Source organism: Lissotriton helveticus, chromosome 3_1 (assembly GCF_964261635.1).
Source record: "Lissotriton helveticus chromosome 3_1, aLisHel1.1, whole genome shotgun sequence".
NCBI lineage: Eukaryota > Metazoa > Chordata > Amphibia > Caudata > Salamandridae > Lissotriton > Lissotriton helveticus.
Genome location: NC_136061.1, coordinates 226101886 through 226128193, shown reverse-complemented (window position 1 = coordinate 226128193; position 26308 = coordinate 226101886). Strand labels below are relative to the sequence as shown.

The 26308-nt window shown below is 42.3% G+C and overlaps 1 protein-coding gene across 3 annotated transcripts in view; it reads right to left on the bottom strand.

The window, feature by feature from the left end:
* PRKRIP1 (PRKR interacting protein 1) overlaps positions 1-26308 on the bottom strand; it is a 99598-nt gene that overhangs the window by 14958 nt on the left and 58332 nt on the right. For all 3 annotated transcript variants that reach the window (XM_078679662.1, XM_078679665.1, XM_078679663.1), the window contains exons 5-6: positions 13321-13421; positions 2291-2376 (exon numbers count right to left, since the gene is read on the bottom strand). In XM_078679662.1, coding sequence (XP_078535788.1) covers positions 2291-2376; positions 13321-13421 — 187 coding nt within the window. The remainder of the gene's footprint in view (positions 1-2290; positions 2377-13320; positions 13422-26308) is intronic.

The window sequence follows — 26308 nt, the reverse complement described above, 5'->3', positions numbered from 1 at the left end:
TCCTTACGCCTCCTCGGGTACTGGTATTTAATTTTCTCTCTTTGCTTTAAACGATGGGAAAGGTTTTTTATGGCCATCAACTGGTGCAGATGTGTTATTGCTGCAGTTTATTAGCTGACTGAGTGTGATGAAGAGGGGTGCACCTTTACAGTTTACTCAAAGTGCAAGTTTTGAATCCACCCGGCAATACACTTTTTTGTGAGATTTGAGTTAGCATTGCAATGTGCTAACCGGCCAGAAACTGAGAGGTTATCATTTACAGCACTGTCTGCCAATGCTAGCATGTTAAACCGCACATATTGTATAACACACAATAAAGTTATTTTTCTACAATTCATAGGCTATAGATTATTGACATTGGATTTTTCACATCAGGTGTCAAAGAGACAGAGCATGGTGTCACAATGTCTTTTATGGATGGTTGTGGTTGCTGAATGGACGCTAGGCTAATAAGCACCAGGCAAGGGCAGCACGTTAAAGTGTATCATGTTATATTGCTCTGAGACTGCATGTAGATCTATTAGCTGCTGACATTCATGACAAACTAGAAAACCCACACTTCAGGGTTCTAATGAAAGTAGGAGTCTCCTTCACAGCTACACCTAAAGGTCAGCATCAGGCTTCATACCAAAGTGTTCAGGGTCATATCATAAAAATGGCACTGAGGTTGTGGTGTCAAAGGTAGCAGTGAAAGTGTCTGCTGCTGCTTTTTATTTATTCGAACAGCGATGCAGTCTTATTCACACCGCCTTTTAACAACGTTTGTTCAGATATCCACTGTTCATTGGAAAGTTAATCAGTGGTTATGTCTATAGCCTGTGCCACATATATTGCTTCCAAACTGAAATTTGCACGTGGGACGTTCACGTAAAGAGAGCCATAAATCAAGCACCCGGTGATGACAAAACGTTTGTGTTAATTTCTTATCAAAATATGATGCCCGCTTTCTAACAAGACTCATTCTTTTCTGAATGACAGCTCCATGTGACGCATTCAAGGTTAGACGCTTTGTCACACCCTTTCATATAATGTTCTTACTCTACAGCTCTTGTTAGAACAGGAGGACATCTTACAGACCAGAGCCACCTAACATATCTGGTCTTCCCATTTCTCCTGGTGATGTGATATCACAAACTGCACATGGTCTTCATCTTCAGCCTAACTTCCTAATATAACAGCATGACAGAAGGCCATATGATGGTCACTGCTGGGAGTTTGTGCTCACTAAACTACTGTCTTCTACCCTGGGAGTCGAGCTTTTCCTTCTGAAAAAATATCACAATGTTAACATTTCAAATAAATTAGGGAAACTTGGCAATAGTACATCTGCCATATAAAAACACATGATGTATGATTTTACAGCCTCTGAAGAGATTCCCACTCATCCACATCCTTGAGCCACAAAGTACACCTTGGCTGTTGAGAGTCATGCAGTCATCCCAATGGTTTCCTCCCCTCCTAAGTCCGGTGTTTACCTCTTATCATTCCTGAAAAGCTCTCCGATACCCTCACGGGTCTGGTTCGCACAAAATAAAACTCTAAATAAATAACTAAATAAATAGAGAAGTCAAAAACATCAAAAACCAAAATGTGAACTCATTGGGAATGAAACTGGACTTGGAAACCTTATGAGCACTCAGGAGAATATTGTGTCCAGCTAGGAGGTTGATGTCCATTCACTAACCACAGACCTTAAATTTGCCTCAGCCAGAACCAAACACCTGGAAGGCTGTAAACGGCTCTCAGGTTTCTTGCATTAATGTCCTCTCATGGAGCATACCTGAGACCTATCATGGAAATGGTCTACTAAAGGGACTGACACCAACCTGAAAGTGTCATGAGTTTTTAGAGGCTTTACACTGGCAGGGCCAAAGGCTTGAAAACGACTTCCTACCATAAAGGCTGCCCTGAGACTGGGGAATCAGCATTATGCCATGCTGCACCAAGCAACATGAACAAAATACATATATAATTTATAGTGAGGTAGACTTTTTTGTAGATTCAGAGGCTGCTTTACTGTTCATGGACTCGAGGAGTAGGACAAGCTCTGACCTCGAATCACGTAACAAATATGACTAGTAGGTTTTCCGCAATATGGTACAGGGCCATGGGAATAGGTGTGATATCCATGCTACGACCAACCCTTGCACGGTGTGAACTAGTTGGAAACTTCCTGATTTCCTTGTAGGCCAGTTTATTTCTCAACTTGGAACCGCTTCACTTCTTGTTTTTAGGGACAAACTTGGAGAATCAGTGACAACCTCAAATGGGGTAATAAATGTTGATTTACCGCTTCAGCCTGCGTTTGGCCGTCCGTTCCTCCGCAATTATTTTGTTTTTCTCCAATTTTCTTTCAAATTCTTCATTCATTTTTTGCTGTCAAAACATATTTCTACATGTTAAATGTTGCCAAATTCAAATACGCTCACTGCTTTTCGTACTACAGTTGCAACAACATACTCTCCCTTTTGGCAAAGCAAAATTGTGTTTCAAAATCTATGTTTAGCAATTTATGTAATCATTACATTCGGTCTTCTCAAACTCAAACAGCCCCGTCCATTTAAAAGAAAAGCAAAATAATACGCTAGCACTGAAGCAATATTCACATACACACAATCAAAAAGCAGTTTTCACTAAAACAGCGCATAAACAAATCTTGCATATCTGACAGAACTGTGACTCTCCATTGAAATTTACTAGATGGTGTAAGTGCAGAGTTTCAATGTAGGTTGCAGGACCTCAAGCTAGATAAGCAGGACCTGCTAGGTGGACCATGACATATTTTGTGCACACATGGGAGAACAACCAAAACATCAAATCAGAGCTCAGGCAATGTCCTTTAAGTAAATATTCATGGTTTCATGCCTAGCAACTTTAAGAAGCATTTTTACCATCCATTTATACTCCTGAGACGACAACTACATTTTGTAGGAAAACGACAATGCCCACCACCATGGGCAAGGCAAAGAGGTTATTGGCTGTGGTAGTTCTTTTTTCTCCAAGCCCACAGATTTAAAAAACGTACAGCTTTTGCTTTCATTTTGTGAAGCTCATCCACATGAACAACGAAGAGTGCTGTTCCAGTAAAAAAAGAATGATTTGTTCCTTTTGACTATCTTGTTTAAGCCAGGCCAACAATCAAAGCCATATTGATCATCGATCACATCGCAAGACGGTGACAGTAACCTTGGTTAGTTTGGTTTCAAATGTTTTAACTACACAAGCTAGCATTTTTGTTTTTGGTTCTAACGCTTAAGCAATAATATTATTGTATTAAAATCAAGGCACAATACAAACACACTGCATATTATTTCTTCAACTTCAGCACCTTCATCCTTTTCAGCGGCCTAAACTTCCTTCCACTTGAAAGACCACACCAATCCAAATAAGAACTCTTTCCTCGAGGACCTGTCAACCTCAGCCTCTCCCAACATGTGGAAGGGCCCACACATGCTGCTTGATACCAGCATCAGCCCATATTCACCAACTTCAGCGACATCACTGTAGACAACACACCGATCAACTGGTCCGACTACACCCTCCTCAGCTTCAGCTTTCCCATCCCGCACCACCACAGAAACACTGCCTCAGAATCATCACGTTCATACCGGAACAAGGTCTTAAAAGATTCCTGGTCTTCCTCGAACACTAAACTTGATACAATAACAGCCATCCTGACTCAGTCCCCAACTTCACTGCCTGCACAGATGCTTTGGCCTCATCTCAAACCCAACATAACTTCGAGAACCAGAACTCATGCCAGTACATGGAAGTGCTCGGGATGACCAAGTACCACTGCAAGCAACTTGAGCATACAAGGAGACTTAGCCAGGAGAACAGTGACAGGAGCACCTACAAATCCGCCATCAGGCGCTCCACCAGCAGATCCATGCTCACAGACCACACTGAAGACAGCACCAACAGTGTAAAAGAAATCGTTGCAATCGTGAAAGATTTCACTTCCCCAGCACCAAGTTCCACAAGCAGCACCCCCTCTCAGGATCTGTGCGCCAAGCTATCCCTTTTCTTCAGGAACAAGATCACCAGCATCTATGATGGCTTTTAATTCCAGCTGGATTTCAGTCCTCACTGCCCTCCTGTTTGTGTCAACCAACACCCATGGATCCTCACTGACTGCCTGGCCCATCATCACCACAGAAGACACCACATCCACCATGCAGTCCATCCATTCTGGAGCTCCCTCGGCCCCTTGTTTTCACCACGTTTTTATCAAAGGACTTGAACCCCATCGTCTCCGTCCGAGTGCTTCCATCACCACAGCTATCTACCTGGATGCCTGGAAACATGTCATCAAGAAACCCTCAGCAGCGATCCAGATGAGACTTAGACTGGTGCAGCTAAAGATCTTGCATAGGTCGTAGATTACAGGGCCTCGTCTGGTACGAATGGGTCGAATGGAGAGTGGGGAGTGCCGCAGGGGATGTGTAGAGCTAGGCACCTTCATGCATATTTTGTGGCACTGCGTGGAAGTACAGGAATATTGGAAGAAGATGCGAGTAGACTTGGGGGTGGAGATACAACCGGAGGCCCGGAGGTGTATACTGAATGTGTGGGAACCCACAGACTTGAACACGTATAGGAAGCAATGGGTGACACTGGCGTGGATAGTAGCGAAGAGAAATATTGTGCAATTGTGGGGAGCCAGCCAGCCACCCCTGGTTGCCAAATGGGTGGAAGACTTGGATTGGTGTATGTTCAGGGAGAAGTCAGTGTATGTGGCCAGGGGTTGTCCCGAGAAATGGGGAAAGGTATGGGGAGCCTGGAATAGTTATCGAGGAGAGATTTGTGTGCCTCCGGCGAGACGAGCAGAGGTGGAAGCGCCAGAATCCCTGTGATCCATAATTCACATATTGGCTTTATAATTCTGTATGAATTACATTGTATTATTGACCAGTGCCCCCTGGACCCATAACCTGCAAATACACGGGAGCCGAGCAGGACTGGATGCTCATGGACCTGAAAAGACTGAGGAAAGGAAGAAAAGGTGGTGGAGGCACAGAGAGTGGCAGAAAGCGGGCCCACAGGACAGAGGTAAGTGGGGAAAAAAAGGGAAACATTTATAGTTGAGGGTCTTTAGCAAGAGGTTATTCCAGAGGTGGCTGTAGTACACCTAGAAAGCATAGGAAAAGCGAAGGAAAACAGCCTGGAAAGTCCCTGCTCCCTTGGAAGCAAGTAAGCAGAGAGGGAGAGCTTAAAGACATGGCATTAGGAAAGAATAAACATCTGAAAGCATCTAAGAACTCAAAACTCCCAGGAAATACAAGCGAAGGAGTAGAGGACATAATAGATCTTCCCACAGACTTGGAAAATGCGAAAACGACACCTACCAGAAATATAACATCGGTACTGGTGTCAACAGCATCCTCAAGTACAATTAAACAAAAGGGGCCGATGTCCGCTAAGTCTGCAGATGGAAAGGGTGGCTCCATAGTCTCAAAATCTATTAAAGACTTCTTTGGTAAGCATTTTAAAGAAAAGGAGACACCAGAAAGGGAATTAAAAGCGGTGGAGTCCCCAAAATTGACTGAGAACGTGATATCAGACGCCGATTCCCTGAACCAGACAAATTTTGACACTGCTAACATCCCGATAGTACCTCGGCTGTCTTCCTCCCCACGGCTGTTTCAATCAGTATTAAGCCAAGACTCAGAGGGAGAGGGGGAGGAAGAGAAAGAAAAAGAAAAAGAAAAAGAAAAAGAAAATCAGAGTGATTTACACCCGGAGAGAGAAGCTGCCGAAGAAGAATTTGGTCTTAATGAAAAAGACAGTCTGGAAAACGTAAATATGGCCTATACTGTGATATCAGGCCTACCCGTGAATAGTTTAGAGGTGACGGGTACCTCGAGCTCATCAATGCTTGAGGTTATGTTGATGCTCCAGAAAACTTTACAAGGAATCCTAGTGGTTTCAGTGGTAAATAACGAAATTCTAAAAACCCCTAGTAAGCAGTTTAATAACATAATTGGGGAATTGATGCAGATTAAAGTCCAAATGCCTTCCCTTGTAAGTTCCATAGAGAACGAAGCTAATGAGGTGGGAGAAACCACAAGGACAAATACACCAAATGAGGAGGAGCCCAATGTATATATTTCCCGCTGTCCCATGATCAAAAGGAGATATGGTAAAAGTAGGCGTTGCCTGAAGAGGAGAATAGGGAAAAAGGTCCAACGGGTCAGACTGGTTGCAGAACAGGTGAACAGGAAACAGGCACCCTATGACCTAAGGCCCAGGGATAAGGCAGGGAGAGTAGAATTGGATAATGTAACCCCAGTAGACACTGGGGCAAGCACCCCTGGTCCCCAGGAAAAATCATGTTGGGTCCAAGGTAAATGTGTGGCCAAGAACGCATGGGTCGCTAAGAGGATGCTAAGGGGGAGGAAAGAGGGTTTAGAACCTATACGGGAAATAGAAACGTCCACCGAGGCAGGGCCCAGTAACTTATCCCCGGTGAATAATTGGATGAAGGGTGATAGAGTAGAAAGTAACTCGAAGAGAAGGAATAAAAGCCTAGAGGAAAGTCATAAGTCTTTACAGGCACCCAGGATTGTGGACACCTGGCTATACCTAGAACCAATGGGTCAGGGAAATGGGGGGAAAAGGGGAAAGAAATTAAAACCCCTAAACCGCTCGCGGTTACTATTCTCGTTTGCTAAATGCCCCAGCTTAAAATACGTCAGTACTGAGGATTTAAAAGAAGTGGGGTTTTTGGTTAATGCTAAAGGTGAGGAAATAACAAAGGTCCTCCTCCACTCAACTTTGATAAAAGTCGCATTGGAAAAAGCGGAAGCCGAGATGTTAAGAGAAGGAATTAGATTAGTAAAGAGAGAGGACCTGAAAATGGCTAATCAAGGGCACAAATTTCTTAGAAACCATGCAGGGCTGGGAGAACGGCAAATAAAAATGATCTCATCTGGATGAAGTAACAAGGAAGGACTGGCAATTACAATTCTTCCTAAAAAGCTGGGGTGGGGGGAGGAAGATGTCTTGGATGGGAACAGGTATAGAGAGCTGGCTTACTTAGACCAGGAGGAGGAGGGGAATTTAAGTAACATCGATTAGGAAATCGGGTCGTCGCACAGCCTGCGTATCTTGTCTTGGAATATTAATGGCTACAAAACAATATGGCCTCAAGAGATTTTCAGAAATCTCCTCGGAAAGACCGATATCTCATGCCTACAGGAGACATGGCTGTGCGACGAATCGCCCGTTACGGAAGGTTTTACCAGTCACATAAAACCTGCAAGAAAGAATAAAATGGGTAGGGCGTCAGGTGGTCAGATGACGCTGGTCTCCACAAGGATAGTGAGAGACATCCTCCATCTCGACTTAACATGTATCTGGGCACTAGGGAGCAGAGTGTCGATCCTAAATAACAACACAAGGGGTGAAGGTTTTTGTATCATCAACGTGTACATACAGAAAGGTGAAAAACATGAGTATAAAGCAGAGTTGGATCGTTTAAAAAAGGATTTAGAGAACTTACAAGAACTCTACCCAGGAGATGTGATTTTAATTTTGGGGGATTTTAATCATAGATTGAATCCCCTAAAAACGGATGCCTGGAATAGTGATATACTAAAAGCGTATAACATAGAGCCTGCAATGTTCATCAGCACCGTGCTCTCAAATCAGGATGTGGAGCTTGGATGGCTGCTGGGGGCTATGGGTCTGGTTTGTGTGAATGGTAGGAAAGAAGGAGATCGGCCCGCTAAGCGGACATTTAAAATAGGACAGCAATTGTGCCCGATTGACTATGTTTTTATCCAGGCCTGGTGCTTCCACTCAATTCAACACTTCGAAATTCTTCAAGTAGAGGGCAGCGATCATTTCCCATTATTGTTAGAAATGTTGGTAAATAAGGCTCCGCCGAGACAGAAGGTGTTGAACGTTGAGGTTGAATATCCGAAGCAACTTACAACTCGGATAAGTGAAGAACATCTAAACAAACTGAAGGACTTTCAGATAGTAGCTGATTTAGAAAACCTAGTAAAGGGGGAAGAGTTACCCTGGTATGAGGATATGATAAGACAACTTGTAGAATGCCTCAGAATAAACATTAAACGGGGGAAGCACAGTTTGACAACGAAACTCCCATTACATGCTACTAAAAACCCATGGTTTGATGCAGATTGCCGCAAAGCAAAGGCCGCTATTAGAAAGAGTGAAAGAAGCCTCAGGCGTAGTTACAATGAATTAGAAAATCAAACCCTTAAGAAACAAAGGATAAAATATAAGGCGTCAATTAGAGACAAAAAAATATCTTTTAAAGAAAATTGCTGGAAGAGCCTATTAGTGGCAATTGAAGAAAAAAATGTCAAAGGCTTCTGGAAATTGATACAGTAATGTACAGGGAAAACAGCAGGGTCCATGCAATGTTCTGTTCCAGAGGATAAGTGGGTAATTTACCTTGAGGAGATCTACGGCAATTGGCCAAGGAGGGAGGCAATACTACCATCTAGTTGGCCAGGAGTGAGGGAAGATGTAATGGAGCAGTTCTCCCAAGGTCACATTAAAATCGTGATAGCCACCTTAAACTTAACACGAGCTGCTGGCCCAGACAATCTACCCGCCATTATTATAAAAACAAATATAGATTGGTGGGCGGATTTGTTTGCAAAGACGTTCTTAAGTATACTAAAAACAGGAACATTACCAGATAGCTGGAAAGGGGCCATCATTAGACCCATACACAAAAAAGGTGATGTAAATTCCCCCAAAAAAGGTGATGTAAATTCCCCCAAAAACTATCGCCTGATAAATCTCTTGGACATTGGGGAAAAACTTTTCTCTAAAATTATTTTGGGGTTGCTAAAAGATGGGGCTGAAGATAATGGTATAGTACCTCCTGAGCAGGGTTTTTTTAAAGAAGGTCATTCAACTGTGGATCATTGCTTTGCCCTCTGGGCGGTAGCGCGGAAGTCTATAGAGCAAAGGGGTAACCTGTTTTGTTGCTTTGTGGACTTCCGCGCGGCATTTGATCTTGTAAACAGGGAGCAACTATGGTCTACCTTGAAAGGCTATAAATTACATGCAGACCTGTTAGCCCTTATCCAGGCCTTGCATACAGACAACTGGGCCCAGGTAGTCCTGGATGAGGAGGGTGGATTATCTGGTAGGATCCAGATTGGAAATGGCCTAAGGCAGGGGTGCGTATTAGCCCCGTTGCTTTTTTCTCTGTTTATAGCGGACCTACCTCAGAATCTAAAAGAGGTTAGAGAGGCGAGCCCAAAGTTAGGGGGTAACCATATATCCTGTCTGCTTTATGCAGACGATCTGGTGATCATGGACCAGACGGAGATAGGCCTGCAGAGGAAACTAGATATGTTCCATAAATACTGCCTAAATAATAAATTGGTAGTAAATATGGAAAATACCAAAATCCTATGTTTCGGCAAAAGTAAGACCCGGTTCCCTTGGTATTTGGGTACGGAACTTCTTGAGAGGGTATCAGAATATAGATATTTGGGAGTATGGTTCATGAGTAACCTGAATTGGACCACCCAACTGGAGGCTTTAAAAATTAGGGCAACAGCTTCTATAAAGGGCTTAAAAAGGTTTAATAGCTTTTACGGAGACCTGTCAGACGGGCCGGTTATTAAGGCCTACCTGGCAATGGTCCCCGCGCAATTCCTATATGGATCAGAGGTTCTCCTCCTCAGTGGGAAAAAAGGTTGGGATAAAGAGGAGGGTATGATCCTGAAAAGCTTATTCTTGTTACCTAAATCAGCTATGGTACAGGCAGCAAGATTGGAGATGGGAGTCACTTCTTGGGCAATTACAACCATGATGGCACGGTTTTGGCAGCGTCTGGAGACAGGGGAGGCGCCCAGAAAAATATCACAGTGGTGTGGAGAGGAAATTGCCTCCAGTGAGTTATCTTGGGCTAAAGAAGCCAGACTCTCATTAAAGGAAGCTTATGGGAAGTTAGGAATAGAACTAGATGCCCAGTTAGGACATACCAATATAGGCAAAAAAGAACTACGGTCACTGGGAGCGGATGTGTCCCGTACATGTGATCACGAGTACCTTCGGCAAAATATATCAGTGTCCCATATGATCCAAGTATGGATTTCAGAAGATCATCCCTACCCGTACTTGGATAGGTTGCCGAATCAGCAACTAAGAAGAGAGGTTTTAAAACTGAAAATGGGTATAAACCCCTGTTATGTAAATACCAGGGTTAAAAACCTCATGATGAATAGTAATGGCAATTGCACATGTACGTAAGGTTCTACTTGTGACATTACACATGTTTTATTAGACTGTAGGAGGACCCTTGATATACGTAAGGAGATCTTAGGCCCGTTATTCAAAAATTACAGGATCACGAATAGGAAGCAAGCTGCAGAGCTCCTGGTGGGGATGGGAAACCTGGATATAGCCTGCGCTTTGGGGAAATACAAGATTCGAGTTAGGGTGTTTCTCCAGAATATAGAGGTATAGGCGTATGTTATCGAGATTGTACTTTAATGTATGTATTGTGTTTGGAAGGCCTAGTCAGATATGTTTTCTCATGTGCTTTTAACATCTCAGGAGGATACTGTTAGAAACATGTTGTCGGGGTTATCCTCCGGGAAAAGACTGAATCGCAATTTTATAAATTTTTAATTTCGTGTTTTTATAAAGTTTTATAAATGTATAGTGTATACTTTTATGGTTGTAATAACTCAAATAAAGTTTTAATGACTGACTGACAACTGTTAACTCACCCGATGTCTTTTCTTTGATAATTTTGTTAATAAAAGATGTACAAAAAAAAAAAGAAGAAACCCTCAGCAGACCCAATAACCCTAGCCAATTACAGACTAATCTCCCTGCTACTCTTCTCCACGAAAGTCCTGGAGAAGATGATCAGTAATCACTTATCCACCTACTTCAACTAAACCAATCTCATCAACACCATTCAATCTGGATTCAGGCCCTATCCCTTTAAAGAAATGTCCCTAATCGCCTCCACAAAGGACATCTGAATGGTAATGGACAGAGGAGACACCAAAGCCCTCATCCTTCCAGACCTATCTGTGGCTTTCAACACCAAATCCCACCCCCATCCTCATCCAACGATCCAATAAAGTAGGCATCAAAGGACTCGAACTTTGCTGGATATGCCACTTCCTGATAGGTCACACTGTCAGCCTGGCTACTCTCAGCTTGGATGCCCTCACCTCATCTGCGGAGTCCTGCAAGGATCATCGCTTAACCCTACTCTGCATAAGACCTTCACAACTCCTCCGGTCAGCATTATCCACGGCCGTGGAATCAGGGTCTTATCATACGCCGACAACACCTGGCTCATACTCTCACTCGCCAACAAAAAGCCAAACACACAAAGCAACTTCTCTAACTGCATGGACAAAGCTGCAGGATTGAGGAAAATCAACTTCCTCAAACTAAACACCAATCTTGGGCAGACACCTCACTATGGGACTCCACTTCAGGACAGGCAGAACTCAGACCCAATCCCCCAGCCCCCTACCTCCACCCTCTCTCAAGCCAAGAGCATTGGTATAGTCACTGAAAACCAGCTCATCATGACCGGCCAAATGAACAAAGTCTCTGCCTCTTGCTTCCCCAAACTAAAGATGCTAAAGAAGAAGATTTCCAATATAACCACACCATCACCCTCAGAACAATCACGCAAGTACTCAACACCAAAAAACTGGATTACGGAAAACACTCTCTATGTCAGAATCAACACTCAATTGACCAACCAACTCCAGACTAGACAGAACTCAGTAACCAGGCTCACCGCCAATCCCCCCGCACATTAAAGTGCTCCACCAGCTCCCCTTTCACTAATGAGCACTCTTCAAACTTCTCACACACACTTGCAAAGCCTTACACAACATGGGCAACTACATCAGCTTCCACAAACCAGACACCTCCGCTCAGCCAGACTCCTGCTTCCACACATACCCAACATACGCAGAACCAGAACCGGAAGTCGCACCTTCTCTTACCTCACTCTAAAAGCCTGAAATGACCTTCCCTGCACATCAGAGCTGCTTCCTCAGGGCTTGAATACTGCAAAAAGTTGAAGACGTGGCTCTTCAACAAGGACAGGCCTAGGCTCTGCCCAGACTGCTCCTCCATAACCGCCAGGATACCCTCTCGGGTGAACTTCCACTCCACAAATACACTTAACATAACATCATCTGACTCTCTTCAAAGCCCAGCTGGCCCTGGTAGTACTTGAGGGACTACAACCAATACAATGGTTTATTTCTATTGTTGCATCAGTTTAATTTTACTGTATGGAACATTTTATTTTAATCACTGATCCTGTCTCACGCTTAAAGTTAAGCATTGTGATTGAACTATAAACATAATCAGAGGAGCTTGGTAATAAAGTAGGGTCTGTTCTTGCTACATATCATCGACCTTCAGCGTGGCCAATAAGGCTCCAAGGTCCCTCCTAAGCCTCCCTTTTTTGACAACTAACAAAAACACAGACTCCATCCATACAAAACTGGATATGAAATATTGTAGTCATTTTCTGGGCTAAATAACTACAGGTTTTATCCAGTGGGTCTCACAAAATAGAATATTACAGAAAGGAAGGTTGGGATTAGCTGTATGCTAGCACACTTTAGGAAAATGTGGCAACTAAAAGGTACATCGTTTCTTTACGTCACTTGCAGACTTTGGGTTTCATAGCAGTTGTGTTCTCTCTCTTAGAAGGTAATCATTTAGAGGAAAGTGAAAATGAGCATATTTGGAATTACTCCCCATGTTTTGTTTACCCTCTAATTTCTGCAATTTCTAAACATTGAAATATTCCTTCAAATACGAGACAAGCAGCATGACAGCAATTCTCGAAAGGATTAAAATATTGTTACCTACTGCTTTCAGAAATAACCCCTAGGAACTCTTTCTACTTTCCTTATTTGAGAAGTTGTGCAGAACCAGACAAGTCACATGACTGCAATTATCCATCACAAACCTTCACAGAGGGAGCACACTTCCATTAGCAGGAGAGTCCTATTTTACTAATTCGCTCTGATCAGCTTCAAAATATTTGACAACACTAGAAAAGTTGTAAACTGTTCAAATTGAAGTCATATCATACTGTTCAGTGAGATGCTCACCTCACATCTGCACCCCAATGAACATTCTAAAATATGTTATTTTTTTAAGTCTATGTTGCTTAGTATTAGTCCCCAACCAACATTGTCTCCTTTGTACGTCTTTGTTGAGAAGATCTGAGAGACAGCACTTTAATGTGAGCCTTTTGAATGCAATAAATGTAGTAAAATGACCTGCATAGGTATTCATCCTGTAAATACAACATACACTTACATGTTCAGACATGGTATCCATAAACTCTTGTCTCTGATACTCTCTCCTGCGGAGATGTCGATATACGTGAAACTCCCCACTGCCGGCACCAGCACTGGAACCTAGAATAATTATAAGATTTGTTGAGAAGAAGGAATTACTCTTACATATAAAACAAAAACCCCACAAAACAAGTTATTTTGTTATTGTAGATCACAAACTCATGTTTCCTTGCTCTACTAATCCAAATTAAGCAGCATACTTCGTCCCTCACTATTTACCCACTGCTCGGTCCTTTCCAACACCGTGATATGTGGTTAGTGGCAGATGACAATCACTCATCAGCCCCTGCATATAAACAGTCTGTACAGTAATAAATATACTGTAAAAGTATTAAGGACATCCTCTGCAGCACATATTTTGCCAACTACAATTATCACACCTTTCTTCAAAATGTCTTGGAATTTCCTTCTTTTCTTAAGCTAGATAGTTGATTACATTTATTTTGCCATGAAATACCATGGGGAGCAGTCAGAAAACTAACAAAGCTCTTAAAATGGTCTTAGGGTGGTAGACTTCCTTCCCCAAAAGATTCGTTCTTCTGCTTTCGCTGGTGGAGCTGTAGAGGTTGAGCCTATGATGCTGTAGATCTACATCGCGCAGCCACTACTGGACAGGCCAGTACTGGATTCTCTTTGAAAATTTGCAAAGTCATTATCATGAGTGTTAAACAAAAACTTATATTACCTTTTATGGGTCATACTGAAAAAGTGTTAGAGAAGAGTTAATGGAAATCTCTAGAGGGTAAGCATTGCCTGATGCTTCAACCACGGTGCTTAAATCAAATATTGACAAAGCTAGTAGGTCTTGCAATTAAAAGGCATTAGCCAACATTACCGTTTACTCAACACCATTTGCAAAAAAAGAATATATATGCTTGGTTGTGGATGCTAAAAACCAGTGTGAAAAAATATCAAAATGGAAGGGCCAGGAGCAAGGACTAATGTACGTACATGCATCACCACTTATGTACATGTATATTACTTTAAATTTACCATTCTGAGAAGACGGACACCCATCTTGGAATGGTACCAGAAAAATTAACGAGCACTGGCAAAACCATGAGGGCAAGCTTTCCTACCGTGCATGAACAGACTGACAACACAACAAGTAGATCTGCATGGACAATGAATATATACACACACAGGTAACAGTCACTCTCACACATACACACACAAAACAATTGGTCCAGAGGGACAGGGCCAGTATGCATACCTCCACCACAAAGGCAACACATGCATGTGTGCTTGCTTGTGTGTGCACATGGGTGCCTGCAAGTGCTGCATGAGTAATTTATGTGTGTGTGCCATTAGTTTGAAACAACTGCTGAAGACGTTGCGATTGAGTAAAAAAAAGAGTGATTACGGAATGAGAAGTGCAAATTGGCAATTCCAACACAATCACTGAAACAAGACACAGTTGTAGATTTAAGGAAATAGTTTATTTGAAATATTAATTAGAACAAGCTCAAACATTAAGGGAAAGACGAGGCTTATTAATACATCATACACGTTTCTGTAATGGACATCTTTTCAGAGAGGAGTATTTAGGTTTCCTCTTTAATCGAAAATGTTCTAGTGTTCGTGACGAACAATTTTCAATTCTACTAATGACACAGAGGTAATTATACTCAACTCTAAAGAGACATCCATCAGAGAAGAACTCGACTCAGAGTGGGAATGGGAAACCTCTATTCACCGGCTAAAAGAGGTAGTGACAGAGATAAAAAAAAGGACAAAGACTGAACTTTATTTTGTGTTTTGGCCATTGTCCCACAGTCACCATGCCATTTGGCAGCCTTCAATACAAATTAACCCTCCAGCTAAAAATCTACTTGCATAAATGAAATTAGAGTTCTATGCTTAGTGTTTCAAACTCCCAAAAAGCGCATTTTAATAATAAAATAAACACGTAAAAAATCTTAATTCGGCTCATTTGAACAAGTACATGTACTGTGTATTTGTATTATGGCCAGGTAGATCTTTAAGCTGCATAATGAAAAGAAAAAACTAACTTCAGCTATTTATTTTAGGTTTTAGTGAGATTCTTGTGTTTTTCCTATACCATTGAAATATTCCTTGGCTAAGGCAGGAGAATGTAAACAAGCATTGGCAAAGCCAATAGGTCTCGGTAATGCGAAAGCTATTGGCTTTGTCATTGTTTATTGACCATTGACTAGTGTGTTGGCATTGGCGAGTGCACTAAATTAAACACCGGACTTGCAGAAAAAGAAAGCAACATATTGAAAAAAGGCACGATGGAAGATAATTAAAAGGAGTACAAAATAAGAATTAGTAGTAAATGTGAAAAACATTAAAACCAAGGGAGAACTAAAGGAGAAAAACACACAGAAAACAAATAACATAGAAAGGTTGTAGAGTACGCACTACTGCAAGGAGCAGCCTCCAACAGAGTCAGCACACACATCTTGACGTTGAAGGATGGGTTGACTGAGAGCAATGGAAGGATGTGACAGTCCACCATTAATAAGATGCATCATCATGAAGTAACGCTTGCCTGTATTGTCTGCACTCGACTCTTTTGAACCTTCCTCACTGGCTGCTTCCCAAAGGAGCAGTGACGGCTTCTCTTCCTTGTTGCCTGGCCACATTGGTCTCACAGGCAGTGTTTCTGTATGTGAAGGTCACCATGTTGCTTCTCAGCTGAATACAGTTAACATAGCAACAACGAACCCACAGTGAAACAAGTGACAGGGAATGGGCGTTATATAGAGGCCAGGGTTCTACATCTGTCCTAGCATAGTAATACCAGGCCTAGTGGCTCTGTCAATGCTGGTTATGAATAGTCATCTGAGGGCAAGGTGGATGGGAGAAGGTAGGAAAGCCTACTGGGTTGAGCCTTCCATCGCATTTATTGGTAATCTAAAAGTTATGAACCTCACTCTGCGTTTAATCTTTAAGAGGTTGATAACAGTTATAAACAGCGCTTCCACTGTGGGAGCGAATGGCGCGTAAAACAATTAAAATTACTGCAGAAATCAAATTGGACATAAAAATACACTTTTCTTACTAGGTTTCTAACATTAATAATTATAAATTGCTCAGCCTCGGATTCAGATTATCTGAAAACTACGTTTTTATTCTATACACAGCAGCCCTCGAAGCTGCATGATTGCATCTTCGAGTTGCTTTATCGAAATCATGCTGGATAACATAATGAATATTTGCTATTTAAAATAAATTTTACATAGCAATACAATGTATGAGACGATCAAAAGATGGTAGGAGTATCCTACTGTTCACAGCATATAATACAGGCAGAGTGCATTATGATTCTATTATTCTATTGTACAGAACAAAATGTGCGCATATTTATAATTTATAAATGTGCACACATTGTTTTCTGTAGAACAGACTCAGACACCCAAATCCAAAAACCTAGAGATGTCATCATTACATGCAGAGGTATGTGATATGACATTTATTAGATGCATTTATTTATGTTATCTAGAGTGCATATGCTGACGTTCTTTGAAACTGAGCAAAGGCAAAGCAAGGCACGCGTTTTATCACAATGGCACTTGTGTAACCAGTTGAAAACAAGCATTATTGTGGGTACAGATGGAAAAGGCAGAGAAAGTTTTTTAAGCAGGAAAGCAAGACACTCCAGTAACGGCTACGAAAGGGTCAAATGTACCGTAAACAGCCAGAGCGATATATAGGCGCCAGGTGGAAAAATACTGAGTGGGTGACATAAACACACTTAAAAACTGAAAGAATAGAAAGAAGAAGAGACAATGTGAAACATTAGGCAGCAATACAGCGAAGAAGGGACAACCAAATAAATCAGACAAGTCATGCAGATATGAAGAAGCAGAAGAAACTCCCAAAACACAGAAACGACATGCATTACAGGGTGGTACACACACATAACCACAGACCTCACAAGTGCTGTACATGTGGAATGTAGAAAGAAGCTCAGGTGATATTAACAAGAGCTTAAGAGCATATGTTAAAATGACCCTGGTTTGAGGCTCAGGTTTACTGTTACTTGCAGGAGCCCAAGATTGCTACTAAATGTGGTGAGATTAAGCACCACCCTTTGTTAATCTACTTATAAATGAGCAACATTGTCTGCTTTTTAGCAAGGAAGTGAACACCAAATATGCAATAAGGTGTTTGGGTTCAGAAACAGATCTATGAACAGCAGGGCTGTGGTGGGGAGCTATTGATGTAAGTTTAGGAGAAGCCAGGGCTTTAAGTGGGATGAAAAAACTGGGGGTAATAGTGGAGTGGGGTCTCTCAAAGGGGCGTAGCCAATGTAATTAAGGGCATGGCTGAAAACAACAAGCATTTGCAATGCAACAGGTCTCGCATCAGGAAAGTTTGAGCTATTGGTATTGTAAATGACTAATATTTTATTTATGTGTTGGTTTTGAAAATAGCTAAATTAATAGCTTTGTTATTCACAATGCCAATAGTTTTAACTTTCGCAAATGTGACACCTATAGCATTTGTAATGCAATATGTGTTGTATTTACGTGACTTAAATGTATTGATATTACAAATAACAATGTCTTCATTTTTTTAATAATTAATACTTAAATGAAAGTTATTGTGATTTATAATGGCAATAGGTTAAACTTTTGTAAATAACTTTTGTGAAGATTATGTTCATTGTATTTTATTGTGATGAAAGTCCAAGAACAGAAGTGAAATATTAACATCTTTTGTGACATTTGTAATAAAGCTTGAAATATTGAGAGAACATATTTGAACTAGTTGTTGTTGAATGGTTGCACAGATTGATGTTGTGGTGGCGACGAGTGATGCTGTGGCATTGTGATGCTGTGGTAGCGCATAGTGATGTTGTGGTGCCCCGGAGTGATTCTGTGGTGGTGCTGAGTGATTCTGTGGTGGTGCTGAGTGATTCTGTGGTGGTGCTGAGTGATTCTGTGGTGGTGCTGAGTGATTCTGTGGTGGTGCTGAGTGATTCTGTGGTGGTGCTGAGTGATTCTGTGGTGGTGCTGAGTAATTCTGTGGTGGTGCTGAGTGATTCTGTGGTGGTGCTGAGCGATTCTGTGGTGGTGCTGAGCGATTCTGTGGTGGTGCTGAGTGATTCTGTGGTGGTGCTGAGTGATTCTGTGGTGGTGCTGAGTGATTCTGTGGTGGTGCTTAGTGATTCTGTGGTGGTGCTGCGATAGATTGAGGGCGATAGAGGGAGGGCGATAGATAGAGGGAGGGCGATGGATAGATAGAGGGAGGGCGATAGAGGGAGGGCAATGGATAGATAGAGGGAGGGCGATGGATAGATAGAAGGAGGGCGATGGATAGATAGAGGGAGGGCGATGGATAGCTAGAGGGAGGGCGATGGATAGCTAGAGGGAGGGCGATGGATAGATAGAGGGAGGGCGATGGATAGATAGAGGGAGGGCGATGGATAGATAGAGGGAGGGCGATGGATAGAGGGAGGGCGATGGATAGATAGAGGGCGGGCGATGGATAGATAGAGGGCGTAGGGTACTGCCCCTAGAGTACCCTATTCCTGCTACAAGCAGCACACAGCATTGATGACACATGAGCTGTCCTGCAAAAAGTGTACATTTGTGGTCCCTGAGGATTAGTTTTTGCCCCTTTGCTCTAAGACAGCAAAAGTGAGAAATAATGAGAAATAAATAGAAATGGAGAATGTGAGAGAAAAATTAGAAGAGGAGAGAAAGAGACAGAGAGGGAAGGATGACAGAGTGCAGAAAAACATGTAAGAGAAAGAAAGAAAAATAAGGCAGAGAAAGATAGGATATGAAAATAGAAGAAATAAATGAGGATAAATAGATATAGAAAGGAGCAAAAGAAAGGCAGTGAAGGAAAAAGATACATTAGAAGAAAATTAAAGGAAGAAAAAACGAAACAGTGAAATGAATGAATGAAAGGAGAAGAAAAAAGAATGACAGAGAACGGCATAAAGAGACAAATAAGGAAATCAGAATTGAGAGAGGAAAGAAGGCAAGAGAAAAAAAGACAAGAAAAGGATGTGGTGTAAGGCAAGAAGAAAATGAGAGGTACAAAGGCAAAGAGAGAAGAACTTAAAATAAAATGGGAAAGAAAAAAAGGATATATTTTGTGAGTTAATAATGAGTATATAAAAATATTGGATATTTTTCTAAACTGGTGTGGTGTCCTTTTGTAGTGCTTACACTATTACTGTTGCAAGTGCCAAGCTGCCAAGGGGGTGAGAAGGGGTTATTTTAAGAGTGTAACTCCCTTATCCTGACTAGAGTGGTGGCTTCTGCCTGGCTTTGACACATGCTCCAGCCTGCCCAAAATCAAACTTCTAACACCCAGCGAGACTGCGCTGTATTGACAAGACAGATTAGATACTGATCCTAGATGTGGCAGACAGGGTGGGTTTTATGCATCTAGCATTGGGGTGCCCTGGATTCAAGAATTATGGGCCCAGGTGGCTGATAGGGTGAAGTGTGGTACCAAAATCTCCAGGTAGAGCTATCCCCACTACACTGCCTATTGGAGCAAGTCACAAACCCTTAAAAAAAAAAAAACACGCAAGATCGAACACAAACTCCGTAGTACTTCTGGTTTTAGCAAGACGCAGTATCACCAAAATATTGATGGGGAGGCGACCTCCCCCACCATAATCGAACGGTTGGGGGATGTGCGCAAGTGGATGCTTGCTGAGGAGGCCCATATGAAGGCCAGTAGGTGTGATGAGAACTTACGATCTTGGGACATGGGAGTTAGACAGAATTCCTAAATTCTTAAGCAAATAGGAGTGATCAACATGCATCGGATGAGAGCAACAGTAGGACCGAGAGGGAGGCCAGATTCCATGGATATGATCATGGTCAAGCTCTTAGATATACGGCATCTCCGGATCCCATCTGACCACATGCTCATAATTGTATATCCACTGAATATTAAAAAAATGAAGGCTATAAAAAACATTTAAGAAAAAAAAAAACTTTCTCCTGCTGGCCTAGAAGGTACCAGAGACCTTTCTAGACCCTCTTCCCCTCAAACAATGATGTTCCTTAAAGGGACACTTACTAGCAATGGCGGCTTGTACAGAAGACTTAGCCCAGTAATGAAGGTGCCCACAACCCATGGGAGGGGCAGAGACCACAAATCCAGAGTTAATTAAATGTAGAGGTTTGCGGTCACTGCAACTGAATCTCCACACAGCGTGGCAATTAGGTTGCAACGGGTCAGTAGACATTCCCCTAAAAACCCCACGCTAGGTCCAGTAAACTCCCATTAAGATTCCAAAGCTGTGAATGAGCTACTTCTACATGCCGAGGGTTTAACTCTACACGCATCACAAGCCTGGTTGATGCAGATTAATGCCTTCGAGAGCCATCACCTGTCACCTGACCCAGCAATCAGCGGCCCACAAAAGCACATCAAAGAGACCAGCCCAACATGAAGGAGAGTCGAGCCTGCGGAGGTGGAAGCCGCATGCGGAGGAGACTGTACTGACCAGCTTCTACAAAACGTGAAAACGTCAATCATTTTAGAAGGGGGGGGTCTAACAGCGAGAACAAGTAAAAAAAAAAACTAGGATTGTTAGTTTCCACCATGAAAGCAAACAATGAACCGCCTTTCAACCCGGAAATACCGTCATTAGCCCACCACAGCTAGATTATCCGTCTCTGGGGCGCTCTGGGGCAATACAGAGCACGCTGTTAAACAAAAAACTAAACCGTACTAACACAGCATAGTAAAGAGTCACCAGGTCCCCAGAGACGGAAGTGTCGGTTCGGAGTGTAAGCCACACCCAGCAAAGCATTCACAGTATGGCAGTATGTGCGCCAACATGCCGCAACAGCCAGGGCCACATTGAACGTCTGAACGACCCCTCACGCACGCAGCAGGTGTGGAGGAAACGCGGTTTTGCAAGGACGCTATTTTGTACCTTGTAACATAGATGATGCAGGCCCTTCTTCCACATTCTCGCCAGAAACGCCTCAAATAATTGCCCCGGCTTCCGCTTGCAGTTTGCGGGCTGCGCGGGGCTGCCCTGCTGCTGCCGTTGTCCTCGTGGTAGGCGCCCACGTGGGACGTGCTCGTGATGCCTTGGCGGGGCTTGCTGGGCTTGCTTGTGTGCTTCCCAGAGAGACAGGAGATTGGGAACGCGCGCGGCCGGCTCCAATCGCTTTTCTGAGCGTGCGCGTGACAGTCTCCTGTCTCCTGGGAAGCAGACCAGGCAACAATAGTATCACGCCTGCGCGATGGCATATGGCTTCGCCATATGCATCGCAGGCGCGAGACCTAAAAACTAGAAATCTGACCTTAGCATAGTATGGTACCCATCAGGAATTTTGCTGCTTCTGTCATTGCACCCAAATACTCACACTTATATTGTACAAACTGTATGGCCTCTGCTGGGTAAGTAAATCCTTATAACCAATTAACATATATGTATTTTCACTGGACACCTGAACATTATATTATGAAAGATTTTCACATTTAATTTACAATTTCTCCTGTGATCTTTATACTCATGAATTTGAATAGATTAAATATAGTTATTTTACCACAAGCACTTCAATTTAATCATAATTAAGGCTCTCTGTTTTCCATTTTTTACGGATTTTTACAGATAAATACAGACAGAAAACAATGTGTTTTCTGTCTGCATTTATTTTTTAAAGTGGATAAATACGGAAAATTTTGTTTCTTCTAAGTGACTCTCCATGCTGTCTTTCATGAACAGCTGAGCAGATGGACAGCATGGGAATTTAAAAAACTGGATGATGTTTCTTTAAATAATGGCATATGTCAACATGCGTTTGTGGTATTATGGTAATATTTAGTGGATGTATTGTTACGTAATGTTTGGCAGCTTAAATAGCTAAATCACGACAGATATCAAAGTATGAGTGTGTGTCTATCAGTTAAATAAATATTGAAATGTACAGTTGTAGAACTTCATTTATACACAAAACACAAAATAAATATGGATAAAAACAGGTAAAATGTCCAAAAAATAAATATGGATAAATACAGACGGAAATGTTAAAACATCTGTTTAAAAACATTTAAAAAGTTGTCAAAGTGGCGTTTTGGTGGTTTATTGGTTTTTCTCCACCTACTTCAGGACAAACAATTATATTAAAAGCATTGATTTATCTAAAAACGAAATAAAAACAGTATTTGCGCATTGTCATTCACTTTTTCAAATTTGACAGATCTCCATATCCAGGGGCAGTGTTTATGTCTCTTCTACGTGCTAGCAATGTTGATTTATATTAAAATTACTCCTATTTATTCTTCATAACTATATTTAGTAACAGCAAAATAAATGGTCCCCAGTAAATCACTGTGTGAGGACCAAACTTCCAAGTACCCTTATTTTTACTTACAACATTCATTCTTTTAATGTCTTTTTGTTTCAGGGTGCCCCTGATGGATATTTGGACATCCCGGGACTTTACTTCCCTAGAGAGGTATTTTACCCATCTATAAGATGAGGAAAATGTATTTATCAACCCTGTCTTCTGCACCCATGGCAAACAGAGGGCAGGTCTTCCTCCTTAGTAGTTTTGAGAAATGTTTTCTTATACAGATTTAATGTTTCCTTTCTCAAACCACTCTCGAGGAAATAATGAAATTCACTGTGACCTTGTCCCTTTTTGATAAGCAGGGCATCTCTCCCAATAATGTGGATTGCACCCAGACATGCAATAAGTAACATTTCACCTACAAAAAGTCAGGACTATTGGCTTTATCAATGGTTGTTAGTTGCATAAGAAAAATAAGAAACAACTATGGCTTCATTTATATAATATTGAAAATGTCGGAGGTGTTGTGGGAGAGATGGTCTGCATAAGGGATAGAGCTGCCAGCCTTGGAGCTTAGGATCCAAGGTCGAGCCTCGGGTCGGCTGAACATTCTGTGATTCCAAAATGGAACATGTTCTTGTGTATATAACTGGTGCTCACAGAAAGAGCTCGGATACCTTCGGGTCAACTTCGCCCTATATAAAACTGAAAAAATAAAGTTCTGGAATTATGAGACTGAGCACTAAAAAAATTTACTTCTGGAATGATGAGACTGTTAAGGAACTATAACTAGTCTCTGTGAAGGGTGGCATTGCTGTAGATTAAGAAATATTTTTTTCACCCTGAGGGGAGGGCAACAATGGAGAGCCCGATTGGGACCGGTTTCAGCACCTGCTTTTTAGAGCAGCCGGTACTAATCAACAGTGACTTAAAAAGCTTCAATAAACGCGACGAGCTTCGTTACAAGCATCTAGGCAATGTGAGGGCGAGGGGCAGCATTGCGGTCTGGGAGCAAAAAGCAACAGAGCGAGTCTTACTGACCTCGGAGGGAAGCGCTTGTGAAAAGCGCCTTTAAGTTAAAAAAAAAAAAAAGGAGTCCGGAACAGTGCCCTACAATGCTAGCTGCCCAAGCTGAAAGGTAAGGTAAGGTAAGGTAAGGTAATGATTTTATGTGTGCATGGTTAATTAAAACCTTTACAAAACTGAATTTAACATTGCTAAAATTCGTTTTATACAACTTTCTAAAACTTCTTTAAAAAAATGCACTTAATGTCAATTTATGGCCATCATTATATTTAAAGGTTCGTGGTTGCAGAGCACCGTGTCAATGATTTTCAATCTGGCTTTTTTATTAATCCGCGGGGAACGTGCTCTTCTGTCTTTTCGCCACTAGTTAAAAAAATGTTGTAATCCGACAATGTAATTTTGTTTTGCTGGGGTTGAAGCACAGTTTGACCGCCTGCCTACATGTTCGGACACTATATAGTTTGAACGATGGACGCAATAAATCATACCTCAGGTCCTTTCGTTTGGAGCAGATACAGATTACGTGGATATCTTCCTTGCCAGCTTTGCACAAGCGACAATATTGCGGAGAGTTTTTTCTTTCCCAGGGCGGGATATGGGGGACAGCTGGAATTGTGCCCTACAATGCTAGCAGCCCAAGCTGAAAGGTAGTTGGGCGGAGAGCTCGGGGAGGGCTAAACACTGGAAAAGGCATGACGTATGCATGCCCTTCATGAATGGGGAGGGCAAAAAATGGAGCGAAGGTGGTACCAACAAACGGCAAGCATATATTGCAAGCCCAGATGTACCTACAGCAGTCTTGGTTTGAGACAGCACATGCACGCTGTCTAGAGCCGAGACCTAAAAACGATAGTTAACAGGTGCTATTCCCATAGATGGCAGTTGGCTTGTAAGCTGAACAGGCAAAAGTAATTTGTAGTTGTTTGAGGGGAAGAAAAAGAAATAAAAAACAAACATAAGCAGGACAGGGAGAGGAAGAAAGTGAGGTGCTAATGGCAGAGAGCAATAGGAGAGCAGGGGTTGGGGAAGCAGCACACAGGGGAGGAAACAAGAAAACATATCATTAAGTGCTAAACGAAAAAAATTATGGCAGAGCCAATGAGTGTGGGTTTAATATTGTAAAACAAGCAGCATTATCACATCAAAGAGAGACATGTGGGTGGGAGTCAGAAAGAGAGGGCTCCAGTTGTTAAGTTGTCCCTAATGCAGCTCAATGCAAGGACTTAAATGGAGGCAGAAAGGGACAAACAGCCAATAGTATTAGGTGAGAGATAAATGCTCCACTGAGCTGGGGGCATTCATGATTGTCAAAGTCCCAATTGACTGGATGAGAGAAGCTGTCTGTCTAAAGAAAGCCAATAGTTGAAAGGGGTGAACTAAAACACTATTGTGACCAATAGGTATTTGACAACTGCAATGTTAACCAGAGACCTAAAAGGTAGTTCCCTGAATGTAAGCAGTGAAATGATACAACTCATACAATCTGAACACTGTGAGACAAATATGCTCCTGGGCGGTACAAACACAAGACTAAGGAGGAATCAAATCAACAGCAGAGAGCTGAGATAGAGCGCAAAATCATTCAAGCAAGGGGCTGACTCAAAGCCCTGTTCAAGTATATTTTATGTATTGGAAACAATCGGTCTGCCTACAGGCAGCTAAAGCTGTTTGTAGCAGAAACCTAAAAACAAACAAACAAAAAAGAAAATTCACAGATGTTTGGGCTACTGGAGTGATGCCATTTAATATACTTTTTATACAGCATGAAACCCCAGATTATCCATTGGTAAGATCTAGAAAGGGTAGGAATCGAGAATTTTGAGAGAAAAAACTCGCCAAACTGTTCAGGAATAGCATGGTGTCTTGTAGGTTTTGTGGTCAGTGTCACTTTTATAGGGAGTTCCAGCCAACAAGAGCTTCTAGGCTGCTCGTCTGTAGGGAAATTATCTTTTCTAGGATTTGAAGACGGTTCTCAACATGGATCTGGAGCACTGTGAGCATCTCAGCAAGAAATGTATACATCCAATTAGGACTGAACCTTTCACAGTGAAACCCTGAGATGTTTCAAACCTGTGTCTTCCAGTGGGAAGCATGAGATGGCGCTTGTAGATGTTGCCCCCAATCACCTCCATGACATTCAGGAGAACCAGCTTCGGTGAACAGGGGAGGTCCCACCCCAACACTTCAGAGAGACAGGCCATCAATTCCCTCCAGAATCGCGCCAATGAGGAGCAGTGCTAGACAGTATGGAGCTGGGTACCCTCCCCATGTTCACATCGGAGACACACAGGGGAAGCCACCAAGCCCGACCTCCACAACCTAGCCCTGATAAAGTATACCCGATGGGGATATTTGAACTGGATAAGCCGTAGGCTCATTGCAATGGCCATCCCTCGTGGAGAGGCCAAAGCCTCTGTCCAATCTTCCTCCTCCATCTGACCAACATCGCCCTCCCATGTCTCCCTTAGATGCAGCAACAAAGGGGAACTATGCGTGACTAGGGACTGGTATATTTAGAGATCTTGGAGGTCTCCCATATACACCTTGGCCTCTACCAGACTGAACTCTGCCAGTGTCTCCAACCCTTCCAAGCTAGGGGAAATGGCATGTTGGAACTGTAAATATTTAAAGAATTGGGTTTTTGGCATCTGGAAGTCTTTTTGTATT